At 42.0% G+C, this 21,236-nt stretch overlaps 1 protein-coding gene across 4 annotated transcripts in view; it reads left to right on the top strand.

The window, feature by feature from the left end:
- NRXN3 (neurexin 3) overlaps positions 1–21,236 on the top strand; it is a 1,560,869-nt gene that overhangs the window by 1,498,916 nt on the left and 40,717 nt on the right. For all 4 annotated transcript variants that reach the window (XM_054971960.1, XM_054971959.1, XM_054971961.1 and 1 more), the window contains one exon: positions 863–938. In XM_054971960.1, coding sequence (XP_054827935.1) covers positions 863–938 — 76 coding nt within the window. The remainder of the gene's footprint in view (positions 1–862; positions 939–21,236) is intronic.

The raw sequence follows: 21,236 nt of genomic DNA, 5'->3' as shown, positions 1-21,236 counted from the left end.
CTAGTCCGGAAACGGCGTTTTAAATATAAAAAGTTTGCAGCTCTTCTGAGGGACCATGGAATAAAGTACAAATGGTTATTCCCGGAAGGAATATGGTTCAGATATAAAGATCAGGCCTATAAGATATTATCAGAAGATCAACTAAAGGATTTTGAGAATAAAAACCCAGAACTCTGCTGCACCAAGAACGAAGAAAAGGAGGAGCCGGAGGGGGGGGGGAGGAGGAGAGCATCGCAACAGCAGTTGCACAGAGAGAATTGCGTCCGGGACCTAGAAGGGGGAGGAAAGTTTAATCAGAATTTGAAATGTTTATTTTCTGTATGATTAACCACTCCATCATTATTCTATGGAGCTATTTTTGTATTATGACAGTATGAAGGGAAACATTGAAGTGTAGTGTTTAGTGTTTGTAGTTCATTCCCCCCCCTTTTTCTTTTTCCACCCCCCTTTGTCCTTTCCCTCTCCCCTTTCCTTGTGATAGTCTGGTGTAGTGTTTTGTAGTTATGAAAAATAAAAAAATTTATAAAAAAAAAAAAAAGAAATGTCAGTAGCGAGACAGCATAGCACACCAGAAAGATGCCTTAGCGAGGCATTCATTGTGTGACAATATTACATGGGAGATTTTCAAGTCTTGCAGTGCCATCCTAAGCAGAGTTACACAATTCTGTGTCTATTGACTTGGATGGACTTAGAAGGGGTGTAATTCTGCTCAGGTGCAGTGGTAACATTGCTGGTTCTACTGTCTTCTCAATTACAGTGGTTATATTTGACGAAGCACCTCTCAGTAATGCATTTCCCTTTATTTTTATTGACATTTTCCCTGCCTTCTTACTTTCTTCTCTCTCTCTCTCTCTCTCATTAGACAACAGATGACCTCGTTTCATCAGCGGAATGTTCCAATGATGATGAAGACCTCATTGAATGTGAGCAGAGTGTAGGTAAGCCAGGTCAGTCTTGTATTTTGCTTGCTTTCTTATTTTATTTGCAATAAAACAATCCCTACATATATACGTATGTGACTGTATACGTATATAGGTTTGCTTATATACGTATATGTGATATATGTATATATGTATAGAAATGTATATCTGATATCAATGCATAAAGCCAAGCATCCAATCCCGTGGAGTTGGCAAGAGCAAAACACAGAGATGCTATTGTTTTGGGAAAGCCATCTTTGAAGGAAATCAAACATTTTTGAACCAGTGCCTCTTCAGTCTATTGCCAACCATCATACTACATATTTGTAGTGATTTTTAAGCTGGCTCTAGTGGGGAGAAAGAAAAGGTATTCATAAAATTTGGGCTACTAGTTAAAACAATGTACCACATCTGTTATTTTATCCTCCTTGATGGAGGTAAGAATGTGCCACAGAAGTTCATGGGATTCTGAATGCGATTAACATGGCAGTGTATGTACCACAATATTGTTTTCTACATAACCCAAAATTTTGGGGAAGAATTAAGCATAAAAAAATCTAAAACTACTAAGCTGAGCCATGTTACCTGCAGCAATGATGCTTCAAAATGTATCCACTGAAGAGTCAAAATGGATTGTGGCAATTGAAAAAGGACTCAGTTTCTCCCTTCAAGCCTAGATGCATTTTGCTGATTTGATGGCTTTTCTTCTGGTGCAATAGATATGATGGTTTAATATTCAACAGGCAACTATAGTCTGCTTTACTTTAACCAATTTTTTCCAAGTTTTTATTTTTATTATTTATTTATTTTAATTTTGAGGCTTGCCATGAGTTAAGCATTTATATAATAGAGAACAGAATTTCATTGAATTTCTGTGTACATTGTAAAAATGGAGTTTTATGAGAATCTGTCCGTAACTATGAAATACATAAACAACTTTTTTTTTGCTTTATATTTGGTTTGAGTCCATTTTTTTTCTTTTAAGAAAAGGGGGTAATTTTATTAATTTGAAGACATTCTTTTTATTTTTGCTAAAAACCAAGCATCAGATTATTATGTTTGTAATTTCCTGGAGCATTTCAGATTAATACAGTAATAATAAGTCACCTAGGGCTAGCGCTTTCACATTTCTATTCCACCCCTCATATTCTGCTTGCAGTTTGGGTGTAGAACTTGCTCTGGCAGTATCTAAAAATGCAGTGGCTTTGCAATGTGGCTGAGAAGTTCCACTGAAGTGCCACAAAGCTAGAACAATCTAGTGTTATGAATGAACTGGAGAATTTGTTGATGTGTGCTGCAATGCAAGGAAATGGCAAAGGTGTTCTTCTCTGATATGAGTCTTGGGAGGCTTTTTGAGAAAGATATTTAGGCATCAGTGGCACATCCATTGTACTGGATACATTACTGCTTGTATAGTCAGGCAGTTTAAATGTTCCTTTCATAACATCCCTTTTTTCTCTGAAAATTTCTATTCTCAGGTTTAAGTAGAGACCACAAATGTTGGGACGTCTGAGATCTGTGAACTTAGCTCTTGCACAGCTGTCATTCATGTCAATGAGGCATGTGCAGAGAATGTTCCTCTATAGGTTGTGGCCTTTGTAGTTTTCTGATTTTATAAAAACTAGACAGAGTGACTTGTGTAAGTTTATTATCAGCTTGTTTCAGACACTCTTATTATACCCACATGCAGCATATTTACACAAGATAAGGTAGATCTGGTGATACACTAAAACAAATTGCAGAACTTCCCTGCTCCTCCCCCCCTCCTTTGGTCCAGGACTTGAGCAAAATAATAGCTGCATCATGTCATGATGGGACATGATTAGGAAGGGGAAGAGGTTGAAATTGCTCCCTCCTGGTTTCTTCTATCAGCAGAGCTCTGCTTATTGAAAAAGCAGAAGGGAATGATTTTGCTCCCTTCCCCTTCCTCACTACTCAACTTTCATGGGCCCTGTGACCCAAGAATCACTTTTACTAGAATCAGAAGGGATTGCAGAGGAAAGGGGGAATTGGGGAAAATCTGCAACTTTGGTGCCTTCCAGTCATAGTTCACTGGATCCAACCCATAGGATGGAGTTTCAATAAGAAGGAAAAGGACAAGGTTGGCCACTCAGAAGCTGATGCTACCCCCAGATCCAAAGCTTGGTTGGTGCTCATTTCAGAGGTACCAAGAAAATTACCACTAAGTAGCAAAATTCATTTATAAAAGGCCAAAGCACCAGGCATTCTAAACAGCAGCTAAGAAGCATTGATTTAAATTCCACTGCTAATCTTTTATGACCTCATTAAACTCCCCCCTTTCTCTGATTGCCAAGAAATTTGCATTTAAAATAGAGGCCTTTCTCCTTATTTATCAATCTGTTTCTCTTATCCATTGCCTGCAGAGATGTTCTGAAGGCAATATCACAGCAACTTCCCTGGTGATTAATTGCAATGGTACAGAACCTTGAGGTTTGGCATCAGTGAATGAATCAAGCTTCTGAGAAACAGAGAGAGGTGCCTGTACATACATAAAGATTTAGTTTGGAAACTTAGAGAAGTCATGCCATAGAAACACTCAACTGAAAGGAAATGCAAGTGAAATGTAATCTAACATCCAGGCATAATATCCTAAACTCCTCACTACTTAAAATACAATGCAATCCTAAACAAATTTACATTAAGAGTCTCTCTGCACAAGACCCCTCAGCACGTGTTCATCAAGTGTAGGGAGATGCAATGTTAGCCAGGAAGCATAGCTTTAAAAGGCAGAGCCAGCAGCTATGGCTCTTCAGAGGGTTTGTAAATTTCATCTTCCCCTCCCCAAAGGCTTTGTCAATTTCACCTCTCCAGTCTAAAGATGTGTGGGATTGCAACCACAGGGCAGCGAGGAATGGATATGGGCTGGAACTGCCTTTCAGAGCCAGGCTTAGACATGGAGAGGTTATAATGGCCTTCTGGCATCATAGCCCCTTCATACAGCTCCAGTGTATAGCAAAACCTTTGTCCTGCTGCCGGCTCTGTCTTTTTAAACTACCCTTCCCAGTTACCATTGCATCTCCCAATGTGTTCTTCACATGTCAGATGTAGAGAGACTCTAATGAGGTTGAAGAGCAAAACTCTGGGTGTAACTCTGTTTAGGATTACACTGTAAGCCTCTGATTTTTGTGGAGCAGTCTCTTAAGCCCTTTACAATTATTAGCCGTTTATTGGTCTGTTTTTTTAACCTTTTTGGACAAATGTATTTTGTTCATTCAAGCCACCTTCTTCACTTTCATCGCTCAGAGACAGAATGCATATTGTCCGTGCATCTGCTCCTGGCATAGTCTTTTAGTACATAATAACAATAATAATAACATTCGATTTATATACCGCCCTTCAGGACAACTTAATGCCCACTCAGAGCGGTTTACAAAGTGTTATTAGCCCCACCTGTGAGGTGGGTGGGGCTAAGAGAGCTCAAGAGAACTGTGACTCGCCCAAGGTCACCCAGCTGGCTTCAAGCGGAGGAGTGGGGAATCAAACCCGGCTCTCCAGATTAGAGTCCCGTGCTCTTAACCACTACACCAAACATGGGGAGATGAGCTTGTTTCTCTAACATGTTATCCTAGAAGCATCAAAAGAGGTAGCGTGACAGTCTTTTAAACGTGTGGCAACACAACTCCTGCCTGCATGGCTCAACACCGTAGGGAGTTTCTGAGTTCACGTGGGAAGAGTTCACATCCCTGCTCCTTACTGTTAAAATTCCAGCTGGCTTCATTCAAGAACCATTATCTCATGGATTTCTAACATCTGGATGTCATGATATATCCCTTAAGCCACGCTCAAGGTAGATGTAAGGTCAAGGTATATGTAAGTGTAACTACCATGCTTCAGATTCTGAGCCAGGGCAGGATTTGATCTGTAACTAATCCTGTATCTTCAGGCTATATGGGTCAGGGAGAAGCGCGCATGAATGTATATGTGGTGCTTTTAAAAAACTGAGCTCATTTTTAAGTTGCCGCATCTTCTGTAGCTGACAGTGATTTACTACAGGCTACAAAGTGGCTGGCTTCATTTTTTTTAAATCCATGCATGGGAATTTAAATGACAAATTCAGTCCAAAATCAGCCTTGTTAGAATGTTAGCCTTTAATGCCTAAAATATGTTCAGAACACTTTGGGCTATATTTGTTATGAAATTGTGTTTCTCAGATTTCTAATGTAGTATGATTCAGGATGCTATGGTACATAATTCAAATCAGTACCAAAGAAGGGCAGGGAAAAATTCATTGCTGACTGAGAACTCTTCTAATTACTAGCATTTATATGCCAAAGACGTAAGCCCTAGCAGTTTCTTATAGGTCAGCAAAAAGCAATAGGGATCTATTACCACTTTACATACACCTGCATGCCCCCTGCCACAGATTCTCTTTCTTTCATCAAATAGCTTCTGGCCCCTGCTTAGAAATGGGGCTGCCTTGCAGCTCTTTGGAGTTAACACAGAAGTTACTTCTTGGGGGGAATCCAAGAGGTTAAAATGTTCAAAATCCCTGCATTCCCATTTTTCTTTCCTGCATTTGAAAAAGAATAACTTCAATTGTGTGAGTTCACTGTATGAGCAAAAAGAAATCCTTGGGAGAGCTTTTGGCTCATGAGACTTTGGCACTATCAGATCTGAGCTTCAGAATGTATTTTATCTGGATCCAAATACTATTATTCTGTCTCTTTTAATGTGAAAATGAAAAATTGCTCTAGCTGGCTGTTTGCCTTCATCCCAACTTTGCTAGCTGTGTGCTTGATCGTGGGTTGCTGCTGGCTGGCAACAATGCACAGGCCAGATGGACTTGTTGCTTCTGGGGGTATCCCAGCTGTGCTTTGTATTTCCTTTCTCATATGAAAACGAGAAGGCCTTTTGTGCTGAGGAGACTATTAGCCAACGGAGAGGGTTTTTCCTTACCGTTTCTTTCCATTTGTGTATATAGAGACACACAAGAGTTACTTGTTAATCACACATATTTCAGCCCTTTTAACTGTATCTGTGCAGAAGACAGATCAAATCCTGCCCTGGCTCAAAATATGAAGCATGGTAGTTACACTTACATGTAAGCTCTCCTGTTCACTCCTTCACTTCAGTACATGGAGCAGTTCAGAACTGCCGCTTCCATTAACTTGGTGCTTGGGGGAGTGAATGGAGTTAAAGAAAGCTTCATATGCACACTGGATTGGACCCAGCCAGATTGTTCTTTCAATCTCCCCTCCTTCTACAACCCCCAATCTATGTGGCTTTTGTATATGTAGGCCCCATGATCTAGTGATCTCAAGTCCCCCAGTGTGGGCAGGGGATTCCCTGCTCCCACCCCTTGCCCCCTGCCACCACTCACCAGGCTGGCAGAGAGGAACTGGCCTCCTAGGCACAGTCCCGGAGTTGTGCAACAATGTCACTTCTGGGGGGGTCATTGCACTGCTCCAGGAGCACTCCCATGCTTCCCAGCAGGCTAATTTTGGCCCTAAATGGACCAAATTGGGCCCATTTGGGGCCAAAATCACCATGCTGCGAAGCACAGGAGCGCTCCTGGGCCTTGCACAAGGACATGATTTCCCAGAAGGGACATCATTGCATTGCCAGGAGCGCATACATAGACAACAAGGAAGGCGTGTGCCAGGACCCCCCACCTCCCACCAGGCAGGTAAGGGACCTGACAATCCTACCATGATCCCCAGGTGGTGGTCACTGGGGAATCATGTTTCCTGTTTCATCATTTAGAAAGTTGGTTGGATCCAACCACTGATTTTGTTACCCTCTTTGGGATATTATGAGCTTAAACATGGATAACTAGTTAGGTCCATGACCTATGGCTGTGCTTATGGAATGCAGCAAAACAGTGAAACAGAAGAGAAATTTTCTAACTTAGCATTATTCTTTAGCTCTCCATTTTTAAGCCTTCTTGTCCGGTGGGTACATACAGTTTTCTACCGGGCCTAAACACCAACTTTATTAGAGAATTCCTGCTTAGACCTTTTGTTCTTGTTGTCACTGTACTTTATGGTTCTCAAAAGCTTGATAACATGAAGCTGACAGCATAATAAAGAAAGCAGGCTTTCCCTAAAGGGTCTGTGATCAATGCTCCTCAGATATGAAAAATTCCAGAGGATTGAATTAAAACATTTCAGCATAGTTTGTGCATTTGCATGTCTGAAGCTAAAAAGGTTAGATGAATGATTGTGGGTAAACTGAAGTGCACAGACACATCCCCTCTCCTAGATCTACTGGCCACATCCACTCGGTACACAGCAACCATCTTCAGTTTAAGGTGAGCTGCTTTCTACTGAAACACTCTGGTTGGACTTAGTGCAATCCTAAACAGAGTTAAACTCTTGTAAACACACTGACTTCAACAGCAGCACACAACTCTGCTTAAGATTGCGCCATAAAAAAGAAACTTCACAAATAGTTCTGCATGCCCAAGAGGGATTGGGAACTGGCCTTTCTAAAACTGCAGCCCACCATGCCACAAATCAAATCCCTTTTGAATCTCAAGGAACTTCCAAAAGTAGATTCTAGGAAAAAATCCTACTTGGGCCTATCCAGCCTCCATAACCAATAAATCAGCACTCACAAAATATCATTTAAAAGCCCATAGAATGTAGGTGATATTTATGAGATACCTTTTTTAAAAAAAGGCTGCTCACCTCTGCATCCCCACTCCCTCAGCTATTTAGCACAAGGCTGAACTACTTGAATGTAAAGTCAAAGCAGCTAAGGCCAATGACAGCCAAAAGGACTGTACCATCTGTAACAGCCATAAAATGGACGATCGGCCATTTACGAAGAATGGATCCTGCCAAGCGGTACCTTTTGTAATTTAAGATAATCAATGAAGAGTCTATCACCATGTGACAAGATTGGTTATTCATGAGTTGTCTGAATGAACCTTTTAGAAAGAACCAAAACTTTGCAGCTATGGCAAATACCTTAGAAGTAGAGATGGGTACGATCCCAAAAAAAATTAACGATCAAGCTGATCGTGGATCGGCGCCGGCGACAATCCCGATTTAATGACCCGCACCGAGCATCTCCCGTTCCCAATCCGTGGATCATGGAGGCAAAAGCGGAGGGGTGTCCCGCTGTTCCCAGCGATACAGGAATGGTGGGTGATGCCGGCGGCATCTGTGTTTGTGTTTGGCCGTCTGTGTTTGGTCGTCAGAGCTGCCTATCAGGGTTTGCAGGGATGAGATTGGAGTGCCCATGGCTACAGAACACCCCCTTCCCCCTCCCTCCCCTGGGTGTCTTCTCCCAACTGGTGACTGCTTTGCTGCTCCGTGGTTGGAAGGAAGCCCTGCTGATCAAGGAAAGCTGGGCTTCCATTGGGGTTTCCAGTGTGACAGAAGGAGGGCAAACACAGCTCAGGCATTCCCCTGGCTCTGTTGCCAGGGGAATAGATTGCTGGCGCCTGAGTGTCTAGATCCCCGATCCGAGCCCGATCGCCCCGATCCAGGCCCCTCCCGATCGCTGAATTGTTGGCTGTGGACGATAATGATCCGCCGTGTCGCAATCGCCATTATTGTGGGTTTTTTTCAATCGTAATGTGGATCGTGCCCATCTCTACTCACATCTAGCCCTAGTTCTCTCTAGTTCCTTCTGGGAAAATCCAGAATGCAAATGCCAAAGGTGTACATAAGTCAGAACTGAAGGCTTACAAAGCAGGAGTACAAAGCAGGAGACATGGTGCAAACGACTGTCTGATAGAACTTCTCAGTTACATGTGCTTCGTATTTTGGCCACAAGGGAAGCAAAGGAGCAAGTTTTACTGATTGGTCATGCAGATGCTTTACAGAGTTCCTTTTAATTTAATTTATATTTTTAAATGGTTTGGTTTTAATGTACTGTTCTCCTGTCTATGCCCCCAAAATCCATCTCAAGGATTTGATAACTATGTACACAGTGTACAGTATATATATATATATATATATGTACATGTATACATACATACATATATATATATATATAGTCTAGAATAATGCAAAAAGCAATCTTAGTAATAGCCCTCATCATTCAGTCACATGTTTACACAGAAATTCATGCCCTCATCTAGTCCTACTATCCACTAATGGGAACAACTGCATGATACTGTTATTTACTTCTGTGCAAAGCATGTTAAGTTTTCTTTAGGTTTTCTTCTTTATTTATTTTTTTAATGACAATTTCATCCACCAGTTATCCTTGGGGAGGGCTGGGGCAAGGAGATTTTAAAAAATTATACAGATATATCTATCAATATTTCCATGCTTTGCCCTGGGTCCATATAGATAGATATATGCATTGTATATATTTGAAGAACATTTTCTGTCGTTTCACCTCATCTTGTGCCGCATGAATTTTTGGTGATTGATGGTTCTTTTTGATTTTATTATTTGTTTATCTTTTGGATCATGATGGTACCATATTGCCATTTTTATAATTTGAAAACCATTGCTGTACTTTTAAAGAAATTTATTTCTGGAGTAATTCCAATGAAATAATAATCCCACCTACTCAAGAAAGATGTAGATCTGCAATCAACCAAAGGCAACAAAATCTTTTCTTGCCATCCTAAAGATTTCAAATTTTCCATATTCAAATAAATTCGCCCAAGAAAGTTGTGTGCAAAAGAATGAAAAGTCTTACCTCCCCTTTCTTTTATTCTGCCTTATTCCCTACCTTCCTCCTCCCTTTTTTGCTTCTGTGGAGTGCCTTACTTCTTTGTAGACATACTGCAGTTTATTTAAAAAAATAAGAAATGAAACTGGGGGAAGTCCCTCTAATAACCCTCCTCCAGACCCCATCCCACTCTCACATACAAACCACTGATGGCATAAAAAGAATTTTATTGCAAGTGCAGAATATCTGTTCTGATGATTTTTCTTTATTTTGGGGTCCATGCAGGCTCATTTTTGTGGCATGCAATCAATATCAGCTGACTTACAACTAACCATTTATGATCTCCATTAACAAATGCATGAGTTGTGATGGCTCCATTCTGTATTTCATCAAAACAACGCATTCAGGCTAACCCAGCAACTCTGTAGCATACTTTTCAACATAGTGGAGGGGGAGGATTTTTTTAAAAAATTGTTTATTACAATTTACTTTCTTTCTGGATAATTTTGCAATTACCATTGGCTACTTCAGCAGCCCCTACGTTACTTTTTATTTCGATTTTGTGTTGATTTTTTTGTTTGCTTCCTTCCCTCTCCCAACCTCTCTGAGTAGCAATCTTATGTCTTGTCTGTGTCCATCTGTCATGTTACTGTGTCTTGAGATCCATTATTCTAGTGCAGTTGTGTGATTCTGTTCTCTGTTCGTAAGATGTTCTAATTCCTCGCAGTTCTCTCACTTCCTCTCCTTTCCTGCCTCCTCCTTCCCTTTCAACCTTCCCTAGAGGAAATTCCACAAAAGGGCAAAGCAGATAATGATATCTCTTAACTCTGACGACTGGATTTTATATTGGGACCTAATAACTGTAGAGAAAGACAAGTTTTGTGTGTTGCAAGTACTTCCAAATACTCCCTCCCCCAATAACTTTGTAGACACCTAACAACAAATCCCTTCTTTGTACAAAAAACCTCCCCCAGTTAAATGGCTTTATCCAGTTCTGGCACCTTATAGTAAAAGCACCCCCTGCCCAGAATGGGATGTCTAAAAAAATGCTATATGGAAATGCTGTATGCAGTAAACTTGCATAATCAGGGCAACTGAGTGGATTATGGAATAAATGCATTTATTCCAGTGAGATTGGAGGCATTCAGTTTATTCCAATAATCAGAAGTTTACATATATAATCTGGAAATTTAGGCAATTGATGTTAAAATAATGCAGGTACTGTTATATTTATTTTATCTGTAGGGCAAGTGAATCAAAAAATGTTAATACAAATATTTGGGACCACAAGGGTCCCAATGTTGTTATTATCAAACCATTCTAGTTCTATAATCTTTCTTCTGCTGGGGTGGCGGGGAGGGGGGGATGCTGTAACATAGGATGTTGTAGCTATTAACAGGTGCATTTTTGTTCAAAATTTCATGGAGGTATTTATACAAATAGTGAGTTGCTTTTTCTAGTTTTCCTAAAGTACTTAATGCAATGTACAAATGAGTTCTAAACATTTTAAAGGTTTTACATCATGATGTAAGAGTTCGGAATGAAACTAATAAAAATAAGTAAGATTATTTTAGAGATTTCTCCTGTGAATATACTAATATCAAGCCATTGAGGGTTGGTGTTCTCCAGATAAAAGAAACTTAACACTTTGGAAAAGTTAGGTTCTTTGCCCTTCAGGGAATCACAATTGTTGGAAAACATGAGTAGCAGTGTCATTGCAAAGATACAGTAGATGAAGGTTGTGATGTTTGGCTGCATACATTCAGAATAATAGTTGTGATTTTTAAATTGAAGGCTCTAATCCAGAATTTCTAGAATTGGTACTGCAGATCTAATATCTCTTATTTGTGTTGGGAAAAGCAGGTAAGGTGTGTTATTTTATTTAGAGTCTTTGGCTTTGATAAAATGAACTAATTGGGGCCCAGATAGAATGTGTATCTCAGGTCAAAAAAGGTACCATCAAGTCTAAAAGCATCCCTGTGTGGTTAATACTTAAGTCCAGGAAACCATAAAAGGCAAAAAGCTTCTTTTAAAATGTGAGATTTTTCTAAGTGAGGCAAACAGAAGGGAGCATAGGTTCTGGCAAAGCAAATGTAAGTTGACAGTAAGGCAGAATTACAATTATAATTTTTTTTACAAATGAGAATTTAAGGAGTGATTTTTTTTCAAAAAAACAAACAAACCCCAAACATTTAAAATGTATATACATCAACTGAAAGAAATCAGCTGGGGAGACAGATCTTTGGAGGAATGAAAGCGTTATATAAGGAAACTGAGTAAGACTGAGGTGACAAGAAACGAAATTCTAAAACTGCTAGGTAAATTGAAAAGTAATACATCTCTAAGAACAGATGGCAAAAACTCTGGGAACTTGTTTGATTTTAAGGAACACAAATATGAAATCCACTAACTATGCAACCTGTCACTAAAATCAAACTCCTTGCTGGACAACTGGAAAATGGCAAATGTTACACAATGTTTTGAAAAGGAGTCCAGAAGAAATCCATAGGATTACAGACCAGTTAGCATAACATCTGTTCTGAGTAAATTAATAGAAACTGTTATTAAAGAGAGATTTATTAAGCACACCCAGGAAAAAGGTCTACTGAGGGGAAATCAGCTTGACTTCTGCACATGGAAGTCCTGCCTTATAAGCCTTTTGGAGTTGTTTGAGCAGATTAGCAATAAGGATCCATTCCCTGGTGGAGCCAGGGGATCCCTCATTCCAGTCTCTGCTCCCCCCCACCACTTGACTGGCCAGTGGGGGAGAGGTGGTGGTGTGAGGAACATGCTCCTGTGCACTCTGGAGAATCTACTTCTCGTACCGGAAATGTTATTCCCGGCCCGACAAGGAAGACCTTTGGAGCACACACACAAGGTAAGTTCCCCCTGCATGTGCCCCCCCATGACCCCTGGTCCCTAGTTTGGGCCCTGGGGACCGGGCAACCCTAGCTAGCAAGCATGTATAAGGGTGAGCTGATGGTCATTATATATTTGCACTTCCAAAAGGCTTTTGACATGGTATGTCACCAAAGACTCCTGAGTAAGCTAAGAATCTTGGATTTAAAATTGGTTAAACTGCAGGAAGCAGAAAGTAGGAATAAATGCACAGTTTTCATAATAGAGGGAAATAAGCAGTGGGGCCCCACAAGGGTCAGTGTTGGGACCAGTCCCACTTAATTTGTTCATAAATGATCTGGAACTGGGAGGGAGCACTGCAGTGTTGAGGCCAAATATGCAGGTGACATAAAATGATTCAGGAGGATGGTAAAAATCAAGGCTATCTGTAAAGAGCTACGGGAAGATCTCTCTAAACTGGGTGAGTAGGCATGGCAACCATGTGGCACATGAAGTTCAAAATTGGTGAGTGTAAAGTAATACACTTAACTTTAAATCTAAGCTAATGGGGTCTGAACTGGCTGAAACTGTGATTAAAACAGATGTTGGCATGCTGTGAATTGCTTGAAGAAAATGTTGACTCAGTGAGTGTTAGCAGTAAAAAAAAGGGCAAATTCTATGCTGGAAACAGATAGAAAATAAAATGACCAATATTGTAATGTCATTGTGTGGCTTCATTTGGAATATTGTGTGCAGTGCTTGTCATCACCATATCTCAAAAAAGTACAGAAGAGGGCAACCGAGATGATTAAAAGGTTGAAGCACCTTTCCTATGAAGGAAGGCCGAAGAATCTGCTTTTTTTCAGTTTAGAAAAAATAATGGCTGAACAGGGACATGCTAGAGGGTTATAAAAATATGCATGGGGTGGAGGAAGTGGATAGAGAGGGATTTGTCTCCCTCTCCATAATACTAGAACTTTCTTTACGTACATTCATATCTGCCACCAAATAACAACCAACTTATGGCAACCCCAGCAAGCAGCTTTCAAGGCAAGTGAGAAGCAGAGATGGTTTGCCTTTGCCTTCCTCTGCAGAGTCTTCCTTGGTGGTCCCCCATCCAAGGACTGACCCTGCTTATCTTCCAAGATCTAACGAGATTGGGCTATATCATGCCACCTTCCCTCTCTACACTTTCTTTACTCTATGAGGAATTAATTTGTGATATTCACTGCCAGTGGACAGTGTAATAGCCAGAGCATAGATGGCTTTAAAAGGGGATCAGGCAGATCCATGAAGGATAGATCCATCAGTGGCTACTGACCATGATGAATGAATGCCTATGACTATCAGTGCTAGAAAGAAGCGTGAGAGGAAGGCTTTGGCTCCTATACCATTTGTTGGTGCTCCAGGGCAACTGATTGGCTATTATGTGAAATTGGACTAGATGGACCATTTGTCCAATCCTTTAGGGCACTTCTTATATTCTTATAGACTAACTCCATGAAAAATAAACAATGAAAATCAAAACTAGGGATGTTCAAATACTTGCTACTTCAACTCCCTGTTTACCAGTGACAATCAGTCAACCAATTAATCCACAGGCTGTTTACAATCAGTTCCTGTCTATTCGCAGGAACAGGCTACTTGCAGACATCAGAAGCCAACTCCCAGCTGGAGGAATAGTAATAGTAATAGTAATAGTAATAGTAATAGTAATTGTAATTGTAATTGTAATTGTAATTGTAATTGTAATTGTAATAGTAATAAACTGGTTGATACTTAGATCTCTAGTGGAAACTTGTATCAGCTCACCAAGGCCAATCAATGATAGTATATGATCTTTATTTATTGATTGTGTTGTGTGAAATTAGAATAACAACAACAGCAACAGCTGTGCTTATATACTGCTCTTCTAGACAGATTAGTGCCGCACCCAGAGTGGTGAACAAGTTAGTGTTATTATTATCCTCACAATACAGCTGGGGAGCTGTGACTGTGAGGAATGGCTTAGCCAAGGCCACCTACTGAGCTCATGGCAGCAGTGAGATTTAAACCAGTAGAGTGCTGATGTGCAGCCAAACCACTTAACCACTGTGCTACAGATGGGAGACATCTTCTGATTGCCTGCCCTGGAAGTGTTGCTGGGGGGAGGGTGGCAATCAGCCAAATTCCAGCTGATTGTGGAGATCAACTGGAAGTCAGGTTCTTCTGTGCTATCACCCTGGAAATTTTTGCTGCGTCCCAAACTTGTGAAATGCAGCAAATGAGGGGGGATCAGAAGCACAGCTGATTCCCCTTCTCCTAACCCCAAGCTGTCAGCTTGAGCTGCAAAAAAAAGAGAGGAAAGAGAAACAATTTATTTTCCTTCTCGCTGATCTCCAACTTCACTGTGTAGCCATTTTGTCTCTGTTGACCACCCCCCACAGACTTGGAGGGGAAAAGAGAAATGAACTTTGTCCTCCCCCTTTTGCAGGGGAAGACCAGACATCAGTCATTTCTGATCTCCAACCTCACTGTGTAGCTGTTTTTCAGGCATGTGTGCAGTGGAGTTGGCCGTGTTAGTCTGTAGTAGCAAAATCCAAAAGAGTCCAGGTGCTACTGGAATTTTTGATTTTTCAGGCATGTGGATCAGGAGTAGGATTGCCAACTCCAGGTTGGGAAATTGCTGGAGAATTTGGGGGTGGAGTTTGGGTGGTGGGGTTTGGGGAAGGGAGGAACCTTCGTAGGCTATAATTCCATTCAGTCCACTCCCCATGTTCTCCAGGGAAACTAATCTTTGTAGCCTGCAGATCAGTTGTAATTCTGGGAGATCTCAGAGTCCAGACCCCATCTGGAGGATGGCAGTCCTAACTAGAAGCTTGTTCCCAGCTGATCCCCCATGAGTTATGATCTGGATTCTAATTATCCCAAAAACTTTCCTGTGTCCTAGCACAACAAGGCTAAGATACTGGGAAGTGCTGGAAGGTCAGAATCTGATTCCCAGCTGATCATCTGATCAGCTGGGAGTCAGCTTTTGAGCATCAAGCAGCCGCATACTAGTTCAGCAGCTGTTTGAGTTGTTCAACACAAGCTGAACACATCCTTGATCAGCTCACAGTCTGATCATCATTGTCAAACATAATATATTTGACTGCTGAAAAGGATTGTTGCAAAATCTGTGGCATCTCTAATAAAAAAAACATATCTGGAATAGGGCTGCCTTTACTAAGAGGCCTTTCAGTTCTTCTTAACAGAAAAGAACACACAAGCTCAAAGTCACTGGAATGCTTCAAAGACTTTCCACTTACACAGACTGAAGGCCTTCCCTGCTGAGATTTTATATATTTCCTCCAAGAACATGACATAACCTGCCTTCAGAAAGGTCACAGAAGGAGGAAGATAGAAAAAAAAGAGTTACCTTTTTAAAGACCATCCAAATGGCTTCCTTGCTGTTCTTTTAAAGGGATGTAATTTCATCAAGAGGGAATCGTAGAAGCATAACAGGTTGTACAGCTAACTAGGTTCCAGGATTTGTTTGAACTCAAGAAGCTTTCCCTTGGGAGGTTTGAACACCATTTCGTTAGTACCAAATTCTTCCAAGAAGAATGAGGGCATTAAAATAGGAGTAAATGTTTGAGCTGAACTGTTATTTACAAACATCCATCATTTATAGCCTTGTGGGAGGATCAGACCAGTGAGCAATCCAGTTTAGCACCCTGTCTCCAAGAGCGGCTAGTGAGATGCTACTGGGAAGCCCAAAAGTAGGGCCTACAGACAACAGTCTTGTCCTGCAGACTGCTACCCAGCCCCTGATGAGCAGAGGCACCAGAAGCATCATTTAGCTTTCTTGACTAATAGCCAACCTATCCTCCATAAATCTATCTACCCCTCCTCTAGCAGCTACCACCACATCTCATGGCAGTGTGTTCCTCTGTATGAGGAAGTACTTCCTTTTGTCTTTCTTGTATCTTATATCTACTGCCACTCAGATCTATAAGATGATCCCAATGTCATATATTATTTTTTTGGGGGGGGGGTTTCTCTTCACCATACCACTTTCTCTTCACTGTCCTTAGTAGACCTATAGCATATCACTCCTCAAGTGCCTTTTTCTTTTTTAAAAAACATGCTTTAGCCTTGTCTCCTAGGGCAGGCAACCCAGGCTCCCAGGATCATATTGGTTGCCCCACTCTGTATTTTTTCTGGCTCTTTAATATTCTTTTGGAGATGTGGCAACAATAGCCTTACCAGATGTGTGCTTATGGAGGGTAAACTCCTGGCAATTTATGACACTCCCCGTGGATTGCCAGTGGATTGGTGGGAGCAGGCTGGGGAAGCGGGTCCATGCAAGAAGAAGCAGACCAGGGAAATGGGTGTGCATGCTTTCATGCCCCGGCTGATGATATCACTTCCTGTGCAACCTGGAGGCAATGACCTTGTGCCAGGCCCAATTCTTTAACAGTCGGCCCAAAACATAGTGTTTTTGCTGGGATTTGGTGTGCATGTTAAATAATCAGTCCTGGCCTGGCACCATTGCTCTTGGGTCACTCTGGAAGTTATATCCTTGGCTAGAGACATGAGCGTGCACCAATAAGACCCGTGAGTAACCACTCCCATCCCCCTACTGGTTGCTGAGGAGACTTGGCAACCTTGAGCAACAAAAACAGTACTCAGTATTCCACATGAGGTAAAGGCATCGCCAGACCAGCAGTTTTGTTCTCAATCGCTTTCCTGATGATCCCTAGCAAGGCATTTGCCTTTTTTATCAATGAAGCACACTGACTGGGTCAATATTTTCAGCAAGTCATTCACCACAGGTATTGGGGGGGGGGGGTGTCCCTATCAGCATACACATGCAAACAAGATTTTTGTTTGTCCTGATGTGAATCTCTTTGCACTTAATTACATTGTATTTCAGCTGCCACACTGTTGGCTACTCATCCAGACTGGAGAGTTCCTTTTGGACTTTCTTATTTTTGTTTTCATCATCCTGAACAACTGGATGTTGTCCTCAAGCCTTGCTGTCCATCCCCAGTTCCAAATCATTTATTAAAAAGAGATGATGATCTCATCCAACACTAAAGTGACTTTATTCCATTGTGAATAATTACAGAAATAGGACAACAGAGGCCCTCCGAGACAAGGTAAATGTTTCAACATGTTCAGGGGACTCCTCGGGTATGCAGGAAAAAAATGTGACTTAGAGAGAGCCACATATGTTGGGCTTGTAATTTACTACTGCCGCAATTTTGTGTACATTTGATGGATAAAATGACCAAAATTGACATGATAACAGCAGACCATCTAACAGAACCAAGTCACGACCACTTTCCGATAAAGTGGGTGTAGGATTTACAGTATAACAGGTTTGGTGCACTGAATGCTATCTGTGCTCGCCCCTTTCAGTTTTGGGGCTGAAGACTGCGTGTGGAAGGGTCTGGCCTCCCACCCCCATGCTTTTAACACTGCAGCCTAAAAAAGAGTTCAACTTTCTAAGTCCATTGACCTCAACTGACTTAGAAGAATGTAACTCTGCTTAGAATGGCACAGTAAGTTACTTACATACACTATTCTTTATAGAAAATCTGAACAATCTGCATTTGTCGTGCCACATACTGTCTAGTTGGCCCCTAAGCCCCATTAAACTCCATGAGATTTACTTTTGAATAAACATTACCTGAATTGGATGCAATACAGGCCCACTGTTCTCATGGAAATGAATCTAGAACCTTGAAGATGATATGAAAAAGTCAGTGAAGAAGTCTATGGGCATGAATTTATACAAGGCATTCTGAGCTGATTGCATAAGGAATGCATGCAGGGGACAGAAGGCTTACCATGAAGTTGTCTAGAATCCAGGGCTGGATCAAGGGGGGGCAGGGGGGGTAGTCTGCCCCTGGTGCCGCCAGGGAGGGGGGCGCCAGGAGCAGCTGCCAACTGCCGGAGCACACGGGCAGCAGCGCGGGCAGCCTCACAGCCCCCCGCGCTGCCTTTCACTTGCCCTGTGGGACAGGGGGTGGCCGGCTTGCCGCGCACCCCCTGTCCTGCAGGACAGGCAAAGGGCAGCGTGGCCGCCCACGCCATTCACCTGCCACACAGGAGAGAGGGCAGCCGGCTGCCCCCTGTCCTGCAGGGCAGGTGCATGGCATGGGCGGCCTTGCAGCCCCCCGCGCTGCAGGGCAGGCAAAGGCAGCATGGGGGGCTGCGAGGCCACCCGCGCTGCCTTTTGCCTGCCCCGCAGGACAGGGGGCGGCTGGCTGCAGGGCAGGCGCATGGTGCAGGTGGCCTCGCAGCCCCCCGCGCTGCCTTTTGCCTGCCCTGCAGGACACAGGGTGCGCGGCAAGCTGGCCGCCCCCTGTCCTGCAGGGCAAGTGAAAAGCAGTGCAGGGGCTGCGAGGCCGCCCGCGCCATTTGCCTGCGGGGAGGCAAATGGCATGGGCGGCTTCCCAGCCCCACACGCTGCTTCCGCCGCCCTGCGTGACGACATCACCAAAATAACGTCATCATGCCACACCGGGAGCTGCATGCCACACCGGGAGCTCGCAAGGTCAGATTAGGGTTGCCCCAGGCGCCGGCAACCCTAGATCCGGCCCTGCTAGAATCTTGATAAGCAATAATAAGGGTTTTAGCAAAAAGTACAGAAGAAGCAGACCTTTGAGATGCTGAAAAGTAAATAATAATGATAATCCCTATCTTCCTTATACAAAGTGGGCAAATACTTCATAACTGATTATATATGCATTGCCTTTTACTGTACAAGATTTTAAAATAATTTCTTACACAGTTATCCAGACAGAGCCAAGCATTCATCCCAAAAAAGCACATGAATTGAAACTCCTAATTATGTAATTGCACTCATGGTGAAATTTTCCTGATTGTACAGTCTCTGAGTGTTCTCACTTTTTTTTTCAATGGGTGCAGACTCCATGGTTATATGTTACTGAATGACCAAAGTCTCAGTATTGCACAATATATTTTAAACTTGCTCCAAGCAAGTTCTTATTCCTGTTAGCTTTGATTCTGAGCTGTGCAAAGGAAATGGGGTAGTGGGGAAATAGGGGGAAATACCAAGTAAATCGTGTTGGTGAGGAAGAGTCAGGAACATTTTTTTTTCCAAAACAACTTTTTGCGTTGGAAGCAAAGGAATTTTTGATATATCTTTAAGCATACAGGGTAAAAGATTAAATACACAGAGCAATAGGCTAAGAGACAAGAAAGGAGAATGCTGGTTTCCAGCAGAAAAAATGATACTGTTGCACCTGTCCAATGCCCTAAATCATAGAGTGTGTTATTAACAAAAAATGGAGTCTACTATATGTGGACAGTGAATTCTGGAAGAGAAATGTGAAAATCCAGTATTTGTAGTTATAATGTTTGTTTCATATTTATTGGTGACATTGCCAGAAATGGAAAACATGAACAAAGAAGTATAAGGAGATGGGCAGATATGAAAGTTGCTATATCAAAAATAGTCCTTTGGGAGTACTGGAAAATTCTCGGTGTAGAGAAACAGAATAGGTTATGCTTGTTGAGATTCTGAATGAGGTCTTTGGATTTGCTTTATCAGCAATACTCCAAGGGGGAATTGCTCTGTACAGTTTAAGAGATAGCCAATCCTTGATAGGATTATTTCTTCACAGCTAGGCATGCATTCTGGATAACTGTCTAGTGTGATAAAGTGATATGTAAACATAGGATAACTGTTTCTAGCAACATCACATTATCAAGTTACCAAATGAATAACTGAAAAATTATCATGAGAACAACATAATTTAGAGAACTTAACCAGAGAGACTACAGGTGGACCATCCCAAAGTCACCCAATCGTATGGTACAAAAGGAGGACAAAATATAATGAATGCATTAAATAGTATATCCAGGGGTCATTTCGTAGAAAAAGAACGGGAGGAACTCATTAGCATAACTCATTAGCATAACTCATTAGCATATGCCATGCCCTTTGACATCACCAGAAGTGTGTCATTAGCATGACTGATTTGCATATGCCACACCACCTGACATCACCTATCCTGGCTGTTTTGGACCCAATCCTGCCCTTCAGGGCTGAAATTGGGCCCAAAATGGCAAAAAGGGGCTGAAGATGGCTATAAAGGGGCCCCAAATGGTCATGATCGGGCTGCTGCTGTGTGGGAGAGTGATCCACCACCTGTCAGAGGCCTGATCTGGGCTGTTTCGGCCCCAATCCAGGCTCAAACGGGCCCAGATGGCCGAGAGTCAGGTGGGCGGGGCCACCTGACATGTGACCTCTTTGGGGAACAGCCGGAACTGCGTTCCTGTGTGTTCCCCCTCGAAATGAGCCCTCAGTATATCTGTAGTTCAAATCCATAAACATGCAAAGAATGCCACTGCAGACTCAGAAGGATGATCACATGGGTATTTTGCTCTTCCACACATAGTTGTCAGTAAGAGATTCCTGCTTGCATATGCACAGGGTCTCACCAATTCATCTTTCACCTACCAGGTGTGCAGGCAGCATAAAAGTTGGAACGCAAACAATTCTTATATACCACTACCTGCCATTGCTATAAAGCTAGTGGTACTATAAAATAGGAAAGATGAAGTATGGTCCATTGGTAGACTATTAGCCTATTTTTGGTGGCCATAGTCTATCAGTGACCCTATTCCCAGTACTCACCCATTTTATTTTGAAAAAAAATATTGTTTTTTCATCTTTAAATTTAGAAGATAAACAGTGCAATCCTAAGGACAGTTACTCCAGTCAAAGCCCATTGATTTCAATGGGCTTAGACTGGTGTAACTCTCCATAGGATTGCACTGTTAGATAATTAACACAAAATACTGTCTATCCATTTTCAAATAGTTTTGAAAATGGATTGATAGGAGCAATATGGAGTATATAAATAAAGAAGCTACAAATAT

This window comes from Eublepharis macularius, chromosome 2 (genome assembly GCF_028583425.1).
Source record: "Eublepharis macularius isolate TG4126 chromosome 2, MPM_Emac_v1.0, whole genome shotgun sequence".
Taxonomy (NCBI): Eukaryota; Metazoa; Chordata; class Lepidosauria; order Squamata; family Eublepharidae; genus Eublepharis; species Eublepharis macularius.
The sequence above is the reverse complement of the archived record's forward strand: the minus strand, read 5'-3'. Positions and strand labels throughout refer to the sequence as shown.